Here is a 17,929-nt window from a genome sequence, read left to right as displayed (position 1 = left end):
AATGTGAAAGACTGTAGCAAAACCAATACCATCAAAAACATCAACAGAAAGCTCTGCGGTTGCCAAGAATAAAAGCAATAGATTTAAATACACAATATCCATGTCTTAGCTGCTAATTTCAAGTGATTGCTATCTCTTATATTACAGACATTCAGCTTATTAACTTGGTAACATACAGTTAGGTCCATATATGCTGGGACACTGACATAGTATGTTATTTTAGCTGTTTGCCATAAAGTAATCAAGTAAAAGATATTCACATCCAAACTATAGGAATTGTGGTATGAAAATAGAGGGCTGTGAATAAGTATAAACTACAATTTCTAAATTATTCAAATATTTTTGTTTAACCAATTGAATAAAAGCTGATAGTCCATAGTTTTCTAATTCATAACATATATATTTTTGTTGACTGGGCCAAAATAATAAAAATAGTGCCCAAATCTGTAGGGACCTCACTCTATACAACAAACCATCCAATAAAGCATGACCTTACAAAACTGTAGCCTGGAACATACATCACAGGTTCAATGTGCCACTTCTGCATTCACTCACTTACTAGGAACTAAAAGGTTTCTCTCAGCTGTACCTTATATGAACCATGCTGGCAGCAGAATGGCTGCTACAACATTCATGACAGGCATTTTCTAAAAATACCATAAGATGCATCATTCATAATAAGGCACAGTCATCAGGAGACAGTGAAGTCCCATCTCTTAGGCTGTACTGCATGGTGACTTGTACTTGTATTGTTTTTATGCAGAGCAAATGTGATGTTTTTTTCTTTGCATCGTAGATTTTTCCCGTCCTATGCCCCGGAACACCTCTCTGGCTATGTGACTGAATCTAAATGTGTCTCGGAGTACATTTTAATGCCAAAGTGTGAACACGACTACAGATGTCAAGGTTACCAGTTGAGCAGTAATGCAGAGGATACTTGATGATTTTAGGAGGGTGAGGTGAGGTCATGGCAAGTTTAAACAATTAAATTAGACCTTACTTGCCATATATGTGGCTAAAAAACAATCAAAGTCATGTGTAACAATTCCTCTTGGCAGGAGATTTTAAATCCAAAGAAAATCAAGCATTCCATTAAGCCCAATAAGCTACTAATTTTTTTTGTCTTACCTGAGGCGATTGGTGTATGTATCCACACAGATTTTCATCTTGGCCAGTAGCATTCCAACTGAGGTCTGACCCTCAGAATGCTCTTCATCCTCCTCTTCCTCATCGAGCCCTGGTTCTCCAGACAAAGGCAGCAGCAAGGGAACCAGGGCTGTGCTGGTGGAAATGGCCCTCAGCAGCTCCAGTAGTGCCCGATACAGAGGCACATGGCGTGCCATATCCAGAACTATAGCAGAAAAGAAGGGTACAACGTTGCTGACCCAGGACAGACTGCAGGACAAAATCTACACATCTTGGTCTAGCTTTAAAACTTCACAGATCGCCAACATTTCAGTCAGACAGCAGCATAAAAAATCTGAAAACACACACTGCTCTATTAGTAGCCTCAGTGATTACAGAGGAGAAATTACATCAAGTACCTGATTTAACCAGAGCAGTAAAATCTGTACTCAAATTAAATCACCTCAGTCGCACCATTTGTGACCAGAGGCTATGTTACACTTTATTACTTATTATTTAAATGCTGGTGTCGCTTATGTAGCTGCCAGACACCAGCGGCATCAAGTGCATTGTTGACGAGCTGACTGTACTTGGAGGAACCCTCTCTTGTTTATTTAAAATCTAGGTTTTCTCCTAACAATTCTTAGTGATCTTGAATAAATTTGTAATTCTAAATTCTTCTGTCTTCACATCGCATCACAAATATCCAACATTTGGGTGTAAAAATGAAAATGACAAAGAAGTAACAATGTGAGCTGCCCAAAGCAATGTATTCTGGATTTTTGCACTGCTTTCCAACAATGCAAGCACAATGTAGAAAAATGTTTTTTTGTGTGGCAAACTAATGATTTTATTTCTGGTAATAGGAAAAAATAAAATGCAGCTTGAGTTGAAAGCATTTCAAGGATGTAGAAACAAGAGAAAGATGAGCCAAAGTAATAATGTCAATCTACTCTAAACCAATGGATCATTGGTTTTGAAATATATTTTAACTGAAAAAAAAAAAAAAAATCAATGTATTTATTTAGAAAAAAACTTAGGGTTGTCATTTTAGACAAAAAATGTGAAATTAACCAGAAATTCTAGGCAAAGAAATGGGAAGATTGTGGTATTGTCAGATATGTATGGTGTGTTTGAGATGGTGAGCAGCCCACCTTATTCCTTTGTAAATTCACAAACTAAACCTCACCACTCCTACTTCTTACCCACAACTGAGGCCTGAAATAACCAGGTCCTGCATCCTGAGTCAGCTGGAGCTCTATGCTACATGTACATCATGAACTATTTTAGCTCAAAAATGTGTTTTGTTTTGAAGAATTGTTGCAAATGGTTTATGAAGATAAACTCATGTTACTATCATGATTTCAGTCAACTACAGCTGTGCTGGTGTCGTTTGTGAAGAATGTCTTAATTGTCCAACAGGTATGCATTTTCTCTAATATCTTTCATTGTGTAAAAGTCGAAATTCAAATCTGAGTGGACAGCATAAGCAATTTGAATTAGAAATTGTACCAGCAATTTAGAAGAAACCTTTTACAAGACACTTCGTGAACTTCCATGGCAGCTCTGTCATAATTGGTGTGTGAATGAGCATGAGAATAGGACACACATTATAAAGTGCTTTGGGTACCACTACGGTAGAAAAATGCTATATACCAAAACATTTACTGTTTAACATGCAAACTCTACTCAGAAAGGCCCCAGATCAACAAACTAGGTTCCAGGGAAGGCCGGCGATGGTCACAAAAACGCACTGAAACAATAACATAACAAGAATATAACTGCATTAATCTCATATAATGTTGACACCTGTGGTTTTTAACTATGTGGACAAATGCAGAAAATAGGCCCCAGCTGGCCTGCATAGTGCAACCCAGATTCTTCATGTTGAGACAACAACTATTCCACCACCATGTCTGGAAGAATTATATACCCTTCCCCCATAAGAACAGATCATTGATTCACAACATATTGGTAAGACATTGCAGTTTCAGGTCAGGATACTCAGTGGTACCATTTATGGTGATCTGGCCTGAGACCTTTGCTCTAGTGCAGCTGAAAACTACTTTTGGTGGAGTCTTATCAGTGCTTGATGATAACAAGTTATCATGATGTAGAGGAAGAGAGACAAGTGCTTAAAAGAAGGTGGCATATGTCAATGCTACAACACAGTGAGAATAAACTGATAAATGAGAGTTATGACTGTCATTTTCAGTTATTGTTTTTCAATTACGTTAAGTAGCATTTGGATTAAGGACAATCAAATACAAGAGTTTGTTGAGACAGCGCAAAAGGCATTATGGGATATCTAGGCGAGTGGGGAGGTATTTGCGTATCCTTGAAGTTTCAGCCTGAAAATAAATAGAACAGCTCTTGTTTGAGGTTCCCATACTGTTTTACATTTATATTGAAATCCCTAACTCCCTACTGTCCTCCTTCAAACATCTGCATACCACTAACCTCTCAGGGCTGTAATCCCCTCTTTTATCCTTAAACTATTGTCTCTGGATGGCACTAAACATGAGATTCTACACATATCTGGGTAATTACTTTGAGCAATTGTGTGTAAAGTGCAATCTATAGTCCTCCGTCACATTGATGGCATAGGTACAGTATAGGTGGTTATGCTACCAAAAACATTAATCCATGTTCACTGGTGTGTCCATATTGTTATAGAATTACACCTCTGAAATATAAGGCAGTGACTGGTCAGGTGTGTGAGTGGAACTGAGCAGCTCATGTTTGAGCTGAAGACAATAAACATGAATCAACATTAACTTTCTCTGACATCACTGTTGCACAGAGAAGACATCTGGGTAGTTGGTGTGTATGAGCCTGAACAAAGGAGACCTTTGTGTGCTTGATTGTATAAATATGGACAACATGTCACCACTCCCTTGCACTGGCCCAAATTCTGCTATTTTCCCAGAGTCGTCTTGCAAGTTTGAAGCCAGAACCTGTGCAGTACGAACCAAGAGCGGAGCCATGCAGAGCCACAATATCAATGAGCTGCCTACACTTCCTTCAAACTCACTCCCATTTTCGATTAATACTACGCTCTGCTCTACCTTCACAAGTTACAAGGAAATGTTGGATGATACACTGAACTTAAATTCCTCCCTTTGCACACCCCAAGCAGACAAAAAAGAATCACAGCAATGGGGCAGGACATCTACAAACACTTCTCTAACCTAAATGTAGGTTTATACCAAATGAAGCATGTGATATTGAAATACTGTAGAGTAAATTCAGTGTTTAACTGAAACTAACTAGAAATGTGTTTAGCCTTTCTTAGGTCAGAAATCAACTTTACTACGCTCTTTACTTACTTTATTTACTTTATGTAATTCCATGAACTCTCTCTGTTTCTCTGTCTCCACATATTGTCATTCTACAAATTACATCACCAAATGAAGGCCTGAACAGTGGTGTAGAACCAACAGCAAGGACAAAGAAGGATCCCAAAGAGGCTAGACATCCATCATAGCTAAGACTATCTTGGTTGTGCTGACCAGCAGTGATCATAGCGCAAGAATAGTGGGCGTTCATTCTGTGTAATTTAGGGTCTTCTGAGGGCCATACAGAGATGGTGACTCTGCGTAGCCATGGTTGATGTTCAGGCTGATTAATAGTTAACAAAGGCCTGAGGACATGAACGTGAGTGCCTGCAATGAGTTAGTGTGGCAAGTGTAAGGGCAGCCTGAAATAAGAGCACTTATTTTGGTCTCTAATGTCTCCCTGTTCACCCATGTAGTGTAGCCTCATGTAGTCCTAAATCAACAGCCACACCAAATTAGAAATCGGATAATGGGTCACAGAGAAATACAATTACTGATATGGAGACGTACATATTAAAGTAAGAATATCAGATTACTATTATAAAGACAGGTAGCACCCAGCTAGACCAGACCAGGCTCTCCCACCTAATAGGAATGACACTCCTTGATGGCAGCAGCCATCCCCAGCAGGATGCAGCTTGATACAGACACACACAAATATATGACTACTACTATTACTAATGAAAAACATGAAAAAAAACACAAGGAGTTGGCCTACAGAGATACAGCCTACAAAGTAATGTTCAGATTATTTTGGTCATAGATACAGACATACAACAGATCAAATAAAAAAAAAAAACATCATCAGTTATACATATATACATATATATATATATATATATACATACATACATATATACATACACACATATATATATATATATATATACATATATATATATAGGAGACAAGGATAATGATGGAGTAACACACACCTGGCCGTGGAACAGCTGAGCAGCCGATTGTCCCATTACTTAAAAAGTGGGAGGCACATACACCAACTCTTGTAATTCCTACACCGTTCACCTGAATTGGATGTAAATACCCCCAAAGTAAAGCTGAAAGTCTGTTGTTAAAGCACATCTTGTTTGTTTCATTTCAAATCCATCGTGATGGTGTTTAGGGCCAAAAAGAGGAGAACTGTGTCCATGTCCCTGTATTTATGGACCTGACTGTATGTATAATTATTATCCCATACTACTTCGTGGGGCACAGACTTGAGGAAATATGTACACAGAAATCTCTAAGTTATGTTCATCCTTACTGTGTACTAAACAATAAAAAGAAACAATACATGTTATTTATAACCTCACAGACTTCCTTTTTTACTTGCATGTGGAAAACATCTCGTCTTTGACAAAAGGACAAGCCCTTCAAACTTGGAAACAGTGCTGATAATCAAGCACAGTATATCAAGCACCGCTATCAAATGCCAAACATAAAAATTCTAATTAACCCTCAAACCCTGTTGTCAGCTCATGTCTCCTGCCTTACTTTTCATCCAAATTAGTTCCTATTCTGTCTTGCAATACCTTGTGTAGATGGGAAGATTTCTGTAATTACGGCTGACAGACTGATGTTTGGCATTTCAGTATGGATGTGCAATGGGTGAGGGGCATCCCCGCAGAGCAGACAGAGGGGTTTAAAAGGGAACCAGTTTAGATGAATGAATGAAGACCCCTCGGCTGTTTATTACTAAATATGATGCAAAATCATGGTTCAGAAGTAATATAGTGTGCAAAGTATCCAGATCCAGATTTGAACGATAACAATCAACTTTTGTCATAGTTAAATGATACCAAATAGCTAAAATGAGAAAAAAATATTAGTCACATTAATTAGTCGGTCATGAAAAAACATAAAGCATATTCAATGCTTTTGCAATTGTCTGCTAGATAGTCTAAACAGGTAACTGTTCTGCAGTGTTATCCATAAGACACTGTAAATGCAGTGTGTTAGCATCTGTGGTGGACATTCTTGTGACCATTAATGTCTCTGTGTCTTGGTAATGCTGGTATCACAAACCCATGGAGACTATGAGTTTGGTCACTGGCTTGCATAAACGATTCATGCTCCATTTAGCTACTTGTTCAACATTATGGTCAATAAAAACGGGCTAGACAGCATTAAAGAGGCTACCACTGAGTCTCTGCTTAGGGGTGAGCAGGGGAGTGGGTGTGTGGGCTGGTTGCTGCTACAAGGGATGGGTGTGTGTTGACTTCCTAAGGGGAAGAAGGCATTGAGCATGCAGGTCACACCAAGTGGGTGGCTGATTCTATGACTCAAGCTCATGGCTGGACAGTGTTAGGTCTTCCTGACCCCTCTAGGGCACAGAACGGAGGAGAGAGTAGCTGAAACAGTAAGACTATGACATCTCTCTGCATACTCACAGTCTGCCTCAGTGGACACAGTAGATAATGTGCACCAATGCAAGACAATGTGAAACAACCTGAAAAAAGCACCCTGGAGCTCTGTGCCATTTCAAACCATAGAAGGAACTGTAGCTGCATACTTTGCACAAAGAACTCTGTTAACAACCAAGCTACTCAAGTTACTTAGTTTTGGGCTGACATACTCTGTGTGGACATATGAACTGGGTTAGAATAAGTAGGAAAAATCTATGAAACAAAAACTTTTGTCTGTAAAAAGTCACTGTGACCCAGGAAAAAAATTGTTTTGAACCATCTGTACAAAACACCCATAGTTTTGAAGAAACATCTTTTCTCTGTCAACTTAGGATTTGAACTAAGTCAAATTTTCTTCAGTGCGCCAGCATTCATAACTAGCAGATAGCGAGCAATATGTATATTGATATGGCATGGAGTTTTTAATGACCTTATACAAATCAACTGCAATGCTTTATTACCCCTGAAGATGAGAGGACTGAAAAACTGAAACTTTAAACTATGCAGACAAAAAATGCTATAAACAAACACTGGACTGAGACCACTCTTTCCAGTGTTTTCACTACGATTACATTCAGTGCATTTACATGCACAGCTAAATCGAGCTATATTCGAAATTCGACTTTCTGACACAGACACATGCTCGCACACACAGGTGAGCACACTCCCACCAGTGGTTAGCGGGGCAAAAAAATGTCAAAGGAAGTGAGAAGAAATGTTTAAAAGTTAAAATAATTGTTATGTTGTTATAATGGCCGCTGTCATTAAAAGAAACACAAGTTTAAATTACATATTTGGCAGATCGCCTTTGTCACTCAATTTAAAGTCAAGTTAACATGAAAAAAAAAACAGCTGATGTCATTGTCATGTTGCTTTCTCTTTAACAGCTGAAGTGTACTGCATTGTCATAGTGACATTGACTGCTATGCTGTCAGTGAGAGGGATATCAGGTGCCCAGGCTGAGATGGTACATATAGTTTAACAGAGCATCAAAAGAGTACCATGCCGATTAAACCATATCTGTTTTTAAATGACAACAACTTTTTTTTAAAAATTTTCTTCTTATTTCTGGATTTCAACCTCAAAATCTGTTCACTCATACACATTGGAGCATGTGTGCAAGTGCTGTAGCCATGCAGCCATGCAGACGAAGAACTAAAAACCATTGAAGTGTCCATCAAATCAAGCATGAACAGACGGTCTGACATTTTCAGTAATTAACTATTAAAGTCTGTTTGAGACATCATGGATTTGAAGAGGGCAAGAGTTTTTTGTATTGCCACTTGAACCATATGTAGCAGGTGCAGTACATGGTGAAATAAAACGACGACACAGAATAAGTACAATTCACATGGTTCCCCATGAAGTGTGCAAGTTTATGCAGACAAATTTGAACCCTACTTAGAAAAAGCTTAAGAAGTTAACACAAAAACAATAGTTGCAACACCTGTGTTAACTTTAAAACAAAACATATATTGTACATATGTGCGGACATCTGCTCAAGTGAAGAAACAGGAAGGACAAAGCAGTTTACCTTACCCTGAAGCACAGGGTGCACAGGGTAGTGTTAGAAAATAAAATGCCAGGGTGTGCAGGGAGAAAACAACATAGTAGTAGACTGCTCACAGTCATGTTGTCTTGGTTTCAGAACCACTAATTAGAGATAAATATCTAACCGCATACACAGACCCCCACATCTCAGTATTGCATCCCTCTTTGTTCTCCACTCTACTCCACATCCATCCTTTATTTTCAAGACGCCTCGTATTGTTGCCTCCTCCTCCTCCACTCCTCCCCTCTCTGCAGGTCTGTCAGAATAACAGCAGCTGACGATGGGCTCAACTGAACTCACAGGGCTGTGCAGCAGGGCTGAATTCATCTACGTTTTGTATTTTTTATCTTTTTGCTATTGCATGTCTTTTAGGTGAACGCTGTGCATGTGTGTGCGTATTCCACCAGCCCCCGCAGCAGTGGGAGAGGAGGAGACAACTGTAAGGGTGAGTGATCTCTCTCTCTCTCTCTCTCTCCATCTCTCTCCCTCTCTCTCCCTCTCTCTCCCTCCCTCTCCCTCTCCCTCTCCCTCTCCTCTCTCCTCTCTCTCTCCTCTCTCTCTCTCTCTCCTCTCTCTCTCTCTCTCTCTCTCTCTCTCTCTCCTTCTTCTTCATTGCCAAGGCCATCAGAATCGGTCCTCCCTTTCTCGCCATCATTCTGCTTTGTTATGCAATGCACAGTCTTCCCACGGTAACTAACTGGTGTTTGAGACCTATCGTAACACTGCTCACCAGTGGTAGGTGCAGATTCACAGTGTCATAGCAACCGTCTGCCACTCTTGCTGCCTTTTCCTCGCTACAGACATCTGCTCCATGGGATTTTACAGCTTTTCCTGCTTTTCTGGAATATCACTTGCTAGGCTCATCTAAGACGGAGAGCTGTCTTCTCTTACCAAATTTGGTGGAGGCTGGAAGTCACTGAGAGATTATCAGCCAGCCCATCATGGAGACAGTGTCGATATCGGAGCTTCACTGATGGGCGAGGGGCTTTTTTGAAAGGCACTAATTGCACTGACTCCCAAAGAAGTAAAAAGCAGCGTAGACTTTGCTAAGCTGTTGAGGGAGGTGAAGGAGTTTCATCCAAACAGTGACAGGGAACTCAAGAGAGAGAGACGAAGAGTAGAAATGGTGGGAAGGCAAGAGGGAGGAAATGATGGATTTATCCTCACCCCCCTAACAGAAGCTTCTAGCCCTTTAGCAGCAGCAATGCAAACCAGCTGATTTAAAAACACAAACAAACAAAAAAAAACACTGTAAAGACAAACTTAATCAAAGGGGAAGTTGAGGGGGTGAGAGGTTGCTGAACCTGACAGGTGATGCCATAGACTGGAGGACTGAGAAGTAACACAAGGAGGTTTTAACTGGAAGCATCGCAAATCCTTTACAACACCACTGGCTTCTATTTGTCTCTTCGTCACTAGATCTGTTGCTCACTGGCACTAGAACTGTGCCGACATACCCTGCCTCTCTTCCTCCCTCCTAGTTCTTCACACATAGAAAGCTCTTTAAGCTGCGGTATTCCTGTGCAGACTCAAAAGGCATGCTGGATGATGCCGTCTCACACCTAAGGGTAAGCTTCTTTCTCATTGTACTACACTATTAATTGACTGAATTTGATTTTAGAGACATGCCGATATTTGAAAGGAGAATGAGCAATGTGATTCCTTTCACATATGTGGCCAAGGACAGAATGGTCCTGTTTACCTTTTCGCTCTCTCCAAGACATGACATTGTCCCCACCTTCTTATCCTTAGCTTCTAAGACTGCTCCATGGGGAATATGGGAATTACTCACAGAACAACAACTTAGAAAGACGAGGGGGTGGGTGGTTAAGTATTAACAGCATATAAAAAGAGGATGTAGAGGTATTATATTATATTTATTATATATTATATAAGCATTATTGAGTGTTACTGTTGCCAGTTTAACATTTCCAATGGAGATAATCCAAGGATGAGGCTGAGGAAGTTCTGGCATCAAGCTCAAAGTTGTCACGGAGCTCAGCTTAAAGCTGTGGCAGCTAATAAACACTGGTGTTCAAAGACTAATCTTCTCTCCATTCTGCGTAATCATTGTTTGGTTCAATTCAAGGCTGATGTTGCTCTGGTAGTGGGATTATGTTAGTGGGGCCATCTTTACCCACAGCTGTTTTAGATGAATTTTGTGAAAAAAATGTCAGATTAGCATGAGAAGGATAAAAGAAGCACAACTAATCTATGTGAGAAGCAAACATATTGCTAATGTGGTCTGCTGTTGCTTTCAGTTTATCTCACATTGTCTTTGTAATTTCCTTTTATTCCAGATAAGTGTCCCCTTGACAGGTTAGGTGAACACCAGGATCATGGGCACCACAGTAATCACGCTTGACGACGTGCAGGCACTGGAGGTTAAGGAGGAGCAAGAGGAGTCCATCTTGGCCTTGCTAGGCATCATTGGCACGTTCCTTAACCTATTTGTAATAGTTTTTGTTTATATCTACACCACACTGTGAAGTACCCAAAAGATAAAATAAAGGATTTCTAAAAAAATAAACAACATCAGAGAAGACTTTCGAACGGCTGGTTAATTAGAAAGCAACACGTGTTTGGAAAGGACTCTGACATGAATATCTTCTGTAGAGAGAGGAGGAAGAAACTGGACATACTGGCTAGGAAAGAAGACAACGAAGCCATATTAGCAAAGCACAGCCATGGGTCAGGGAGATAACACAGGCTGGAAGACATGGCATAAACAGAATGACGCCAGATGAACTCCAGCAAAGCTCCAGCTCCAGACTCGCTCCCCCAGTGGCCTGATAGGAAGTACAAACTTGCTCTGATTTTCTTGGACTTCTGGCATAACTGTATAAATGAAGTCAGTGGCAAATACATGTATAATTTTTACGTAATTTTAAAGTTGAGGGGTTGCAATTGCTACCTGCTTTTAAGCAACATGATTAAAAACAGAACCTGTAAAACCAATGATAGGAAGCTGCTTTGGAGACACTGTTGTCCTCCAATCAGTCTTCAGGGACAAAACTGTTACAGCTTCAGGGACCCTGTAAACCATCCTTCCCCAGGAATGTGCTGTACTGTCATTTCCTACAAAATTCGCTGTTTCACATCCTTTCTCAAGCATCAACACATTCCATTTTAACAAAATATATTCTATTCTATATGACATCGGGTTGAGGATGGTTTTCTAGAAATGCTACTTTAAGAAAATTATATTTTTATAGAAAACAGATATGTCTCAACTGCAAGAAATTAAATAGCAAGAACATTGTAATTAAACCATGAAGCTTGTTTACTTGAAACTGGACCTCTGCTCTCTTTTCCTGAATCTCTGTCTACCTTTTAAAATGTGTGAGACTGAGGGTGGGATTCTCTTCATTTGTTTGTTCATCTTTATTTATTTAAAACCCCTTTTATAAATATTTGAACAAAGTCTAGATGTCTTGTGCAATAGGGGACATTCGAACAATAAACATCACAGCATACCAATAAGGACAGCCTCTTGCCTTATCTGTGGCGACCCCCAATGAGTGTGTGTGAAGGGACAAAGTACGTGGGGGAGAAAATGAGACTTATTAAATTTGAGTGGCATAAGCACACAGAGTCCAACAATACAGAAAAGGCCATCGGTTAAAAACGGCCATATCTGGAATAATGAAACATCAAGTACAAGTACCTTTGTACAACAGTCATATTCTAATTATCCTCCAACACTATGCTCATGTCCACTCAACATGACCCATGGATCAAAACAACCATTTCCTGATTGGCATTGCTTAGTGCAATATACAAAAACTGCTATCAAGAAGATTGAGGTGTTCAACAAAATGAACAAGAAATTTGGTCTTCAGCCAAGTTAAATTAGGACTGTGGTGACATTGAATGATAGTACCTCTCACTAATAGTTTCCTGTGACTGAGCGCCAGGTTATCAGTGTTTCCCCTCCCATTATATTAAGGGGAGGGGAATATTAAACCAAGTTTATATTCAGTGCAAGCAGCAAAAATAAGAATTTTCAAATACAATTGGCTCTAGCCTCTGAAGTTAAATCATGCTCAACAATGGCGGAATATAGGAAACAACAGCTTTCCTAAATCAGCCCACAAGTAATAAAATAAAGAACAGAAATAGCATAGTCAAGTAAATGGCAAAGCTTGATATGGTTCCTTCATCCATAGGTTGCAGTCTTCATTACAGTCCAAACAAAGTGTTCCTCTTTCTGTACTAAAATGAAACCAAAATTTCTTGAAAATAAGTGCCATCATTTGTGCTGGTGACATGCATTAGGGCGGGGGTTAAGCTCAATTCAGTGATTGAGATGCCACCCTCGGCTCAGCCTAGCCAACACACCTTTAAACTTCATGGAACCTAGCCTATTGTCTTGGACTCTAGCTTTCTCTCCATAATTAACAAATGGAAAGATAAATCAGTTTTACTGGACAAGTACATATACAAGAAATGTGTTCTGTGTTCAGAATCTAATTGCACGCATAGAACAGTGAGGACACTTGGAGTAGCTGACAGCCACACCACGCACCTTGTAGTCCAAGGCTTCCCCCAATTATCAGCAACTGCTCAGTCTAGGACCAATAAGTTCACAGTGTAACTCATATGCATGTACATGCATGTTAGTTCTGCACTGTTTTCAAATGAAAATCAACTGAATGACATGGAAAATTATTGAACACATTTTTCTGTTCAAGTTGCCATTAAAATATGAACTGCTCTCTAGTGAAATATAAGTATGAAAACCACAAGTACAGGACAAATATAACCTGCTTCGAGTATATATTTATCTGATATTCTGCAACCATGTGATAATAACAGAAATAAAAATAATCCTTTCATTTTGATCTGAAATCAAGGTTTTTGTTCATTTAGCCCCGACCTAAACTGTACTGCGATTTGTGACTTCTGTGACTGTTAAAACATTCACTGATGATATCGTTCTTTTGTCTTACAGTGCAATAACAGAACAGAACAGAACAACAACCTCAAACAAACAGGAGGCCTCTCACCTTTCCCAGCTGTTCATTAAAGGCAGTCCTCTGATATTTATTGACTGTTAAGTCCTCCTGGGACATTGCTCTTTAACAGAACCTCCAACTTCCACTTGCGCACCGCAGTTTCGGCTAGTATGTGCTTTGCAAATGTGCAAGTTTGGAAAGAAAATATGTAGCTATAAAATCTATGCGTTGCATAGAGCATGTAGCAACACCTAATCAAACAATGAGCTAGAAATGTATAAAATCCCACAAAAAAACACATACATTTCTGTTTATTAGAGGCATTTACCAGACAATTAAGAGCAATAAAGACACTCATAATGCTTTTTATTAGCTGTTATTCAATTATGAGACCAGGGGTGACATTCCTGAAAACTCAAACACCCAGCAACATCAGGCATAAAGAGGTGGTACATGGTCTGTTGTAAATGTAACTGCCTCTAGGCTGATAATCAACAGCACACAATGGAAATAGGAAGGCAGAAGCACTGAAGTCAAAACGCTTATGTCTCTTACCTGATGAAATCTATCCAACCCAAAAACAAAAAGGGGTCTGAACAAATTAAGTCCAGTCTGTCGTTTGTTCTCTGGGTTACAGCTGAGTTTGGAATTTGCCTCAGGTTCGTTACAGCTGTAGCAGATCATCGTCAACAATGTTATACCCTTCTGAATTTTCCAGAAAAATTCTCAAAACATATGGTATTCCTGAGAGTAGACAAAAAGCCAGAAGTTTCCCAGCAGAACACTGCATTGTCACAAGCTGGTCAGTGGAATTTACTATTCTGAATTTCAAGAACACCAGGACTGTTTGAAAGCACAATGAGCTTTCATTCAGAGCTTTTGCAGAATCAGCTACAGCTCGGTAGCAATTGCTTTGAGGCCCCATGCTGCTCAGGGAACCAGCATTTGGGGACCTGTGAACTAAAGTAATGCTATTTGCAGTTTGCTGGCACTTTGCTCAATCTGTGGTTTAAGAGTGACAGGGACTGTCAACCACATAGCAAGTAAAAAGAGCCATTTCAAGCATGACTGAGACCAGACTACAAAAGGTCAATCCAGCAGTAATAACAAGTAAGCTCCCCAAGGAACTGGGGCAGGATATAAGCAACGACCAGCCTGACCTAAACAGTGCTGCAGACCACTGTTAACTGATGGTTTTCCTTGAAGCGCATTTCTCGCCCAGGAGTCTGACTGAAAAGGCAGACTGAAGGAACAAGCGATTACCATAGTGTCTCCACGATACAGCCGGTATCCAGCCACACCACGCCAATTAAACCAGCTTAACATTTAACACATAATTTCCAAAGTACGACACCAACTTTAAGGTGCCATTTCATTTTCTACAAAGCCTTGCTCTCCAAAGACCATTTATTTCTTTGGTCTTCTACCATTGCCATGTTCCATGCCAAAAAAAGAGAAAGCTGTAGTAGTGAGCTTGACTGCGGTAAATAGCTTGTTCATGTCTCATACCAAAGGTCTGATCATAAGAAAATTAATTTAGAGTAGTGTTCCATCTTTTTCTGTCAGGAGTGCAAGTTATGTTTCATTCTGGTAGAAAACTCCAAACTGCAGTCAAGGCTTACCTGAATCATTGCGCAGGTAGGAGGACATCGCAGGGATGAGGCAAGATTGGCTCAGCAGCTCCTGCAGCACTGCTGGCAGTGCTGAGCTGTTGTGGCCCCTGTTGTCTGCAGAAGAGGCATCAACACTATGGCAGCTGCTGGAGCCTGCTGGGTTGATGTAGCTAGCCAAGACCTAGTGAACAAAAATGGTGGTATGAGCATCCTTTTTAGGATTTCTGATTTCTGTGTTGAAGATATGAAATCTAGTGTGGAGAGGAAGAGGAAAATGCAATTAACTAACTTTAATATCACACAATGTCTCCGCTTTCAGATGGCACTACATAAAATCAACAACATGTAATGTAACATGTAACAGTGATTGGTGGTTTACCTGGAGTAGACAGGTGACATGCTCCTCTTCTAGCCGTTGTTTGGTCAGGGCCTGTTCTACGTCCCAGCCCGATGCTGTAGATCCAGTACCAAAACCAGTTCCTTTAGCCCAGTACAGCTGCTGCTCCTCGCTGGTCCCCCCACCGTGACAACTGGAAATCTGGGGCTGCATACACAAACATAGGATGAATAACTTCAATATATACAAGTACAACTATCATATAATTCATATTTCAAACGAAACTGATCACACTTTTCCCCTTCACTAATGAAAAGATTCAGCACCGAACACCATCACTGATCAGGGAATGACTGTTCAAGGGGGAATTACTCAGTTTTTTGATGCCACTTCAGAAGGTTGCTTCTCTCTGTCCCCTAAGACGCTGTATATGTCTTAGCTAAGAGCTGCTTAGCTGGAGAGTGATCTTCCCCTTTCAAAGCCAGACTATTACAACTACAATCAGTCTATTCCAACTGTTGAACGCCTACAATAGTAAAATTGGCCAGTATTTAATGAACAGAGATGAAAAGTAGAAGTTTTTTTTTTTTTATCTGGTGCCCCATCAGATTTGTTCTTAAAGAACATTAGAATTAGGCCAATAAATAGGACTTAAAATAGTTGCTGGAAATGTACGGATAGAAGGCTATTTCTATTAATTTTGTAACTGATTTGTAATTTCACAAAGATCAGTGGGAGCCCAATATGCATAAATACTATTGATTTTCCTACTTAATAGTGCAATGTTCATATCAGCACTATACCCTACTCTAGGTCATGCACACTCCCACAAACAAGTCCGCCTTTAATTACCCATACTCCTCCTCTTTTTATTGATATCCACTAAGACCCTGTAAATAGCTCAATAGATGAGGACGGTCAAGGGGAGTTTAAGAGTCACTCTCTATTCACAATAAGCCCCATTCCTCGCTTCTTACCCTAATGGTATCAATAAAACAACGGACAAATCACTGACACCCTTTTTCTCTCTCTCTCAGCATTCACTAGGAACAATTAAGTAACTTGTCAGTGGCTCACTTTGCAGGAGGAGATGCAGGTGAGGCATGAACTAAGCCTTGAGTGAAGGCCAGCCAGGCAGAGAGTCATTAATAATAGCATTTTTATATTTTTAATAATAGCAACACTCATTCGGGCAAAGTGATAGCACAATTTGTGGTGTGATGTCAGAACATTCTATTAAATGTCAGGGTGTAAAAGGTTCAAGTATCTATCTATGCATCTAACAGTCAATAAAATCCACAAATGCAAATACAGGGGGACAGCATATAAATATTATTTGATTAAAATAAAATGAAGTGTGTGTCTCCTTAAAGTCTCTCTATGTAATATGTAAGAAGTACAAGGCATTTCTACTCGGCTTACAGAACCAGAATGTGTCACAATCAGAATACCTCTGAGACGCTGGTGCTAGCGTTGGGATTGCGAGGAGCATGGTGGCTTAGAGCTGACAGACAGGCCAGGATGAGATGGATAGCACCGATCTCCAGAGCCATGCGCCGCAGTAGCACGCCGTCATCAGTGGTCAGAGGAGTGCTGCTGAACAAGGCTCGTAGGACATGGAATGGCAGCGTGGGCAATACGTTAGCTGATGGAGACTGCAGGATGTGACCTAAGGGGATGTTGACGCAGATATCTAAATCAGGAAACAATAACAACTTTGCACAGGTTCTGATTTGTTGGTATTTAATATGTTTGTCATTTTAAAATCAAGATAACATACAATTCTAAGGTCAAATTGATAAGTTTGACCACAAAAGTTGCAACAGTGCAATTTATATTACACATAGCGATAACAAGACAAGAGTCTTCTGAAAATGGAACTGAAGGCTGTTTTATTATAACTGATGATCAACAACTGACACTTTTTTAGCATTCAGGGAATGCACATTAAATTTCATAGATAGTTCATAAAACACTATCATTCAAACACCAGATTTCCATCCGATGCGTCTGCACCGCATACATGGCGTGGTCGCGGCTCTCCAGTGGATCACGGTTCAAGTCATTGTGAGTGTTTGCATGAGGCATGCAGCAGTGCCACTAAATATAGACGACTGTTCTATTTTTCCCGCTTGACGCTGGAAACCACGTCAATACGAGCAGATCGAATCGTTCAGACAGGAAGTCCATCGTTGGTAAACATAGCGGATCTGGGTGATTTTCTAAATAAAATACCATAGCACACCACCGCAGTCTTTTACTTTGAAGCATCAACATGACGTATTGACTCCTACAGGCAGTTTTTTTTTCTCCATCTAAGTTTCTTAAACCATTCTAGATTGTTGCTTTATTGCCCTTCATACTTGCCATCTTATAGTCATGCAGTTTTCAAGCACCCTGTTATTGGTCAAGTATCCTGCTGCTGACACAGCAACACGTGAGACACAGGTCAGACAGGCAAGTAAGAGTTTTGTTTGACTATTGTTCTCTTTAAATGCACGCAACTCGACATCGATTATCATGCAATGTTTGAATCCTTGCGTGATCTCGTGAACCGGTCCAGCCGCAGTGCTAGATGCTGTGCTAAAAGACAGGCCTTGT

At 40.1% G+C, this 17,929-nt stretch overlaps 1 protein-coding gene and 1 long non-coding RNA gene across 9 annotated transcripts in view; one reads left to right on the top strand and one right to left on the bottom strand.

The window, feature by feature from the left end:
* The window catches only part of birc6 (baculoviral IAP repeat containing 6), an 84,881-nt gene that overhangs the window by 16,995 nt on the left and 49,957 nt on the right, over positions 1-17,929 (bottom strand). For all 8 annotated transcript variants that reach the window (XM_047603704.1, XM_047603708.1, XM_047603710.1 and 5 more), the window contains exons 62-65: positions 16,780-16,997; positions 15,371-15,535; positions 15,001-15,172; positions 1,129-1,351 (exon numbers count right to left, since the gene is read on the bottom strand). In XM_047603704.1, coding sequence (XP_047459660.1) covers positions 1,129-1,351; positions 15,001-15,172; positions 15,371-15,535; positions 16,780-16,997 — 778 coding nt within the window. The remainder of the gene's footprint in view (positions 1-1,128; positions 1,352-15,000; positions 15,173-15,370; positions 15,536-16,779; positions 16,998-17,929) is intronic.
* LOC125019167 lies at positions 8,980-11,900 on the top strand. The gene is made up of 2 exons (XR_007114038.1): positions 8,980-9,988; positions 10,721-11,900. It is a non-coding gene; the product is annotated as an uncharacterized LOC125019167 (long non-coding RNA).

This window comes from Mugil cephalus, chromosome 13 (assembly GCF_022458985.1).
Source record: "Mugil cephalus isolate CIBA_MC_2020 chromosome 13, CIBA_Mcephalus_1.1, whole genome shotgun sequence".
Lineage (NCBI taxonomy): Eukaryota > Metazoa > Chordata > Actinopteri > Mugiliformes > Mugilidae > Mugil > Mugil cephalus.
This window is presented reverse-complemented; position numbering and strand designations above follow the sequence as displayed.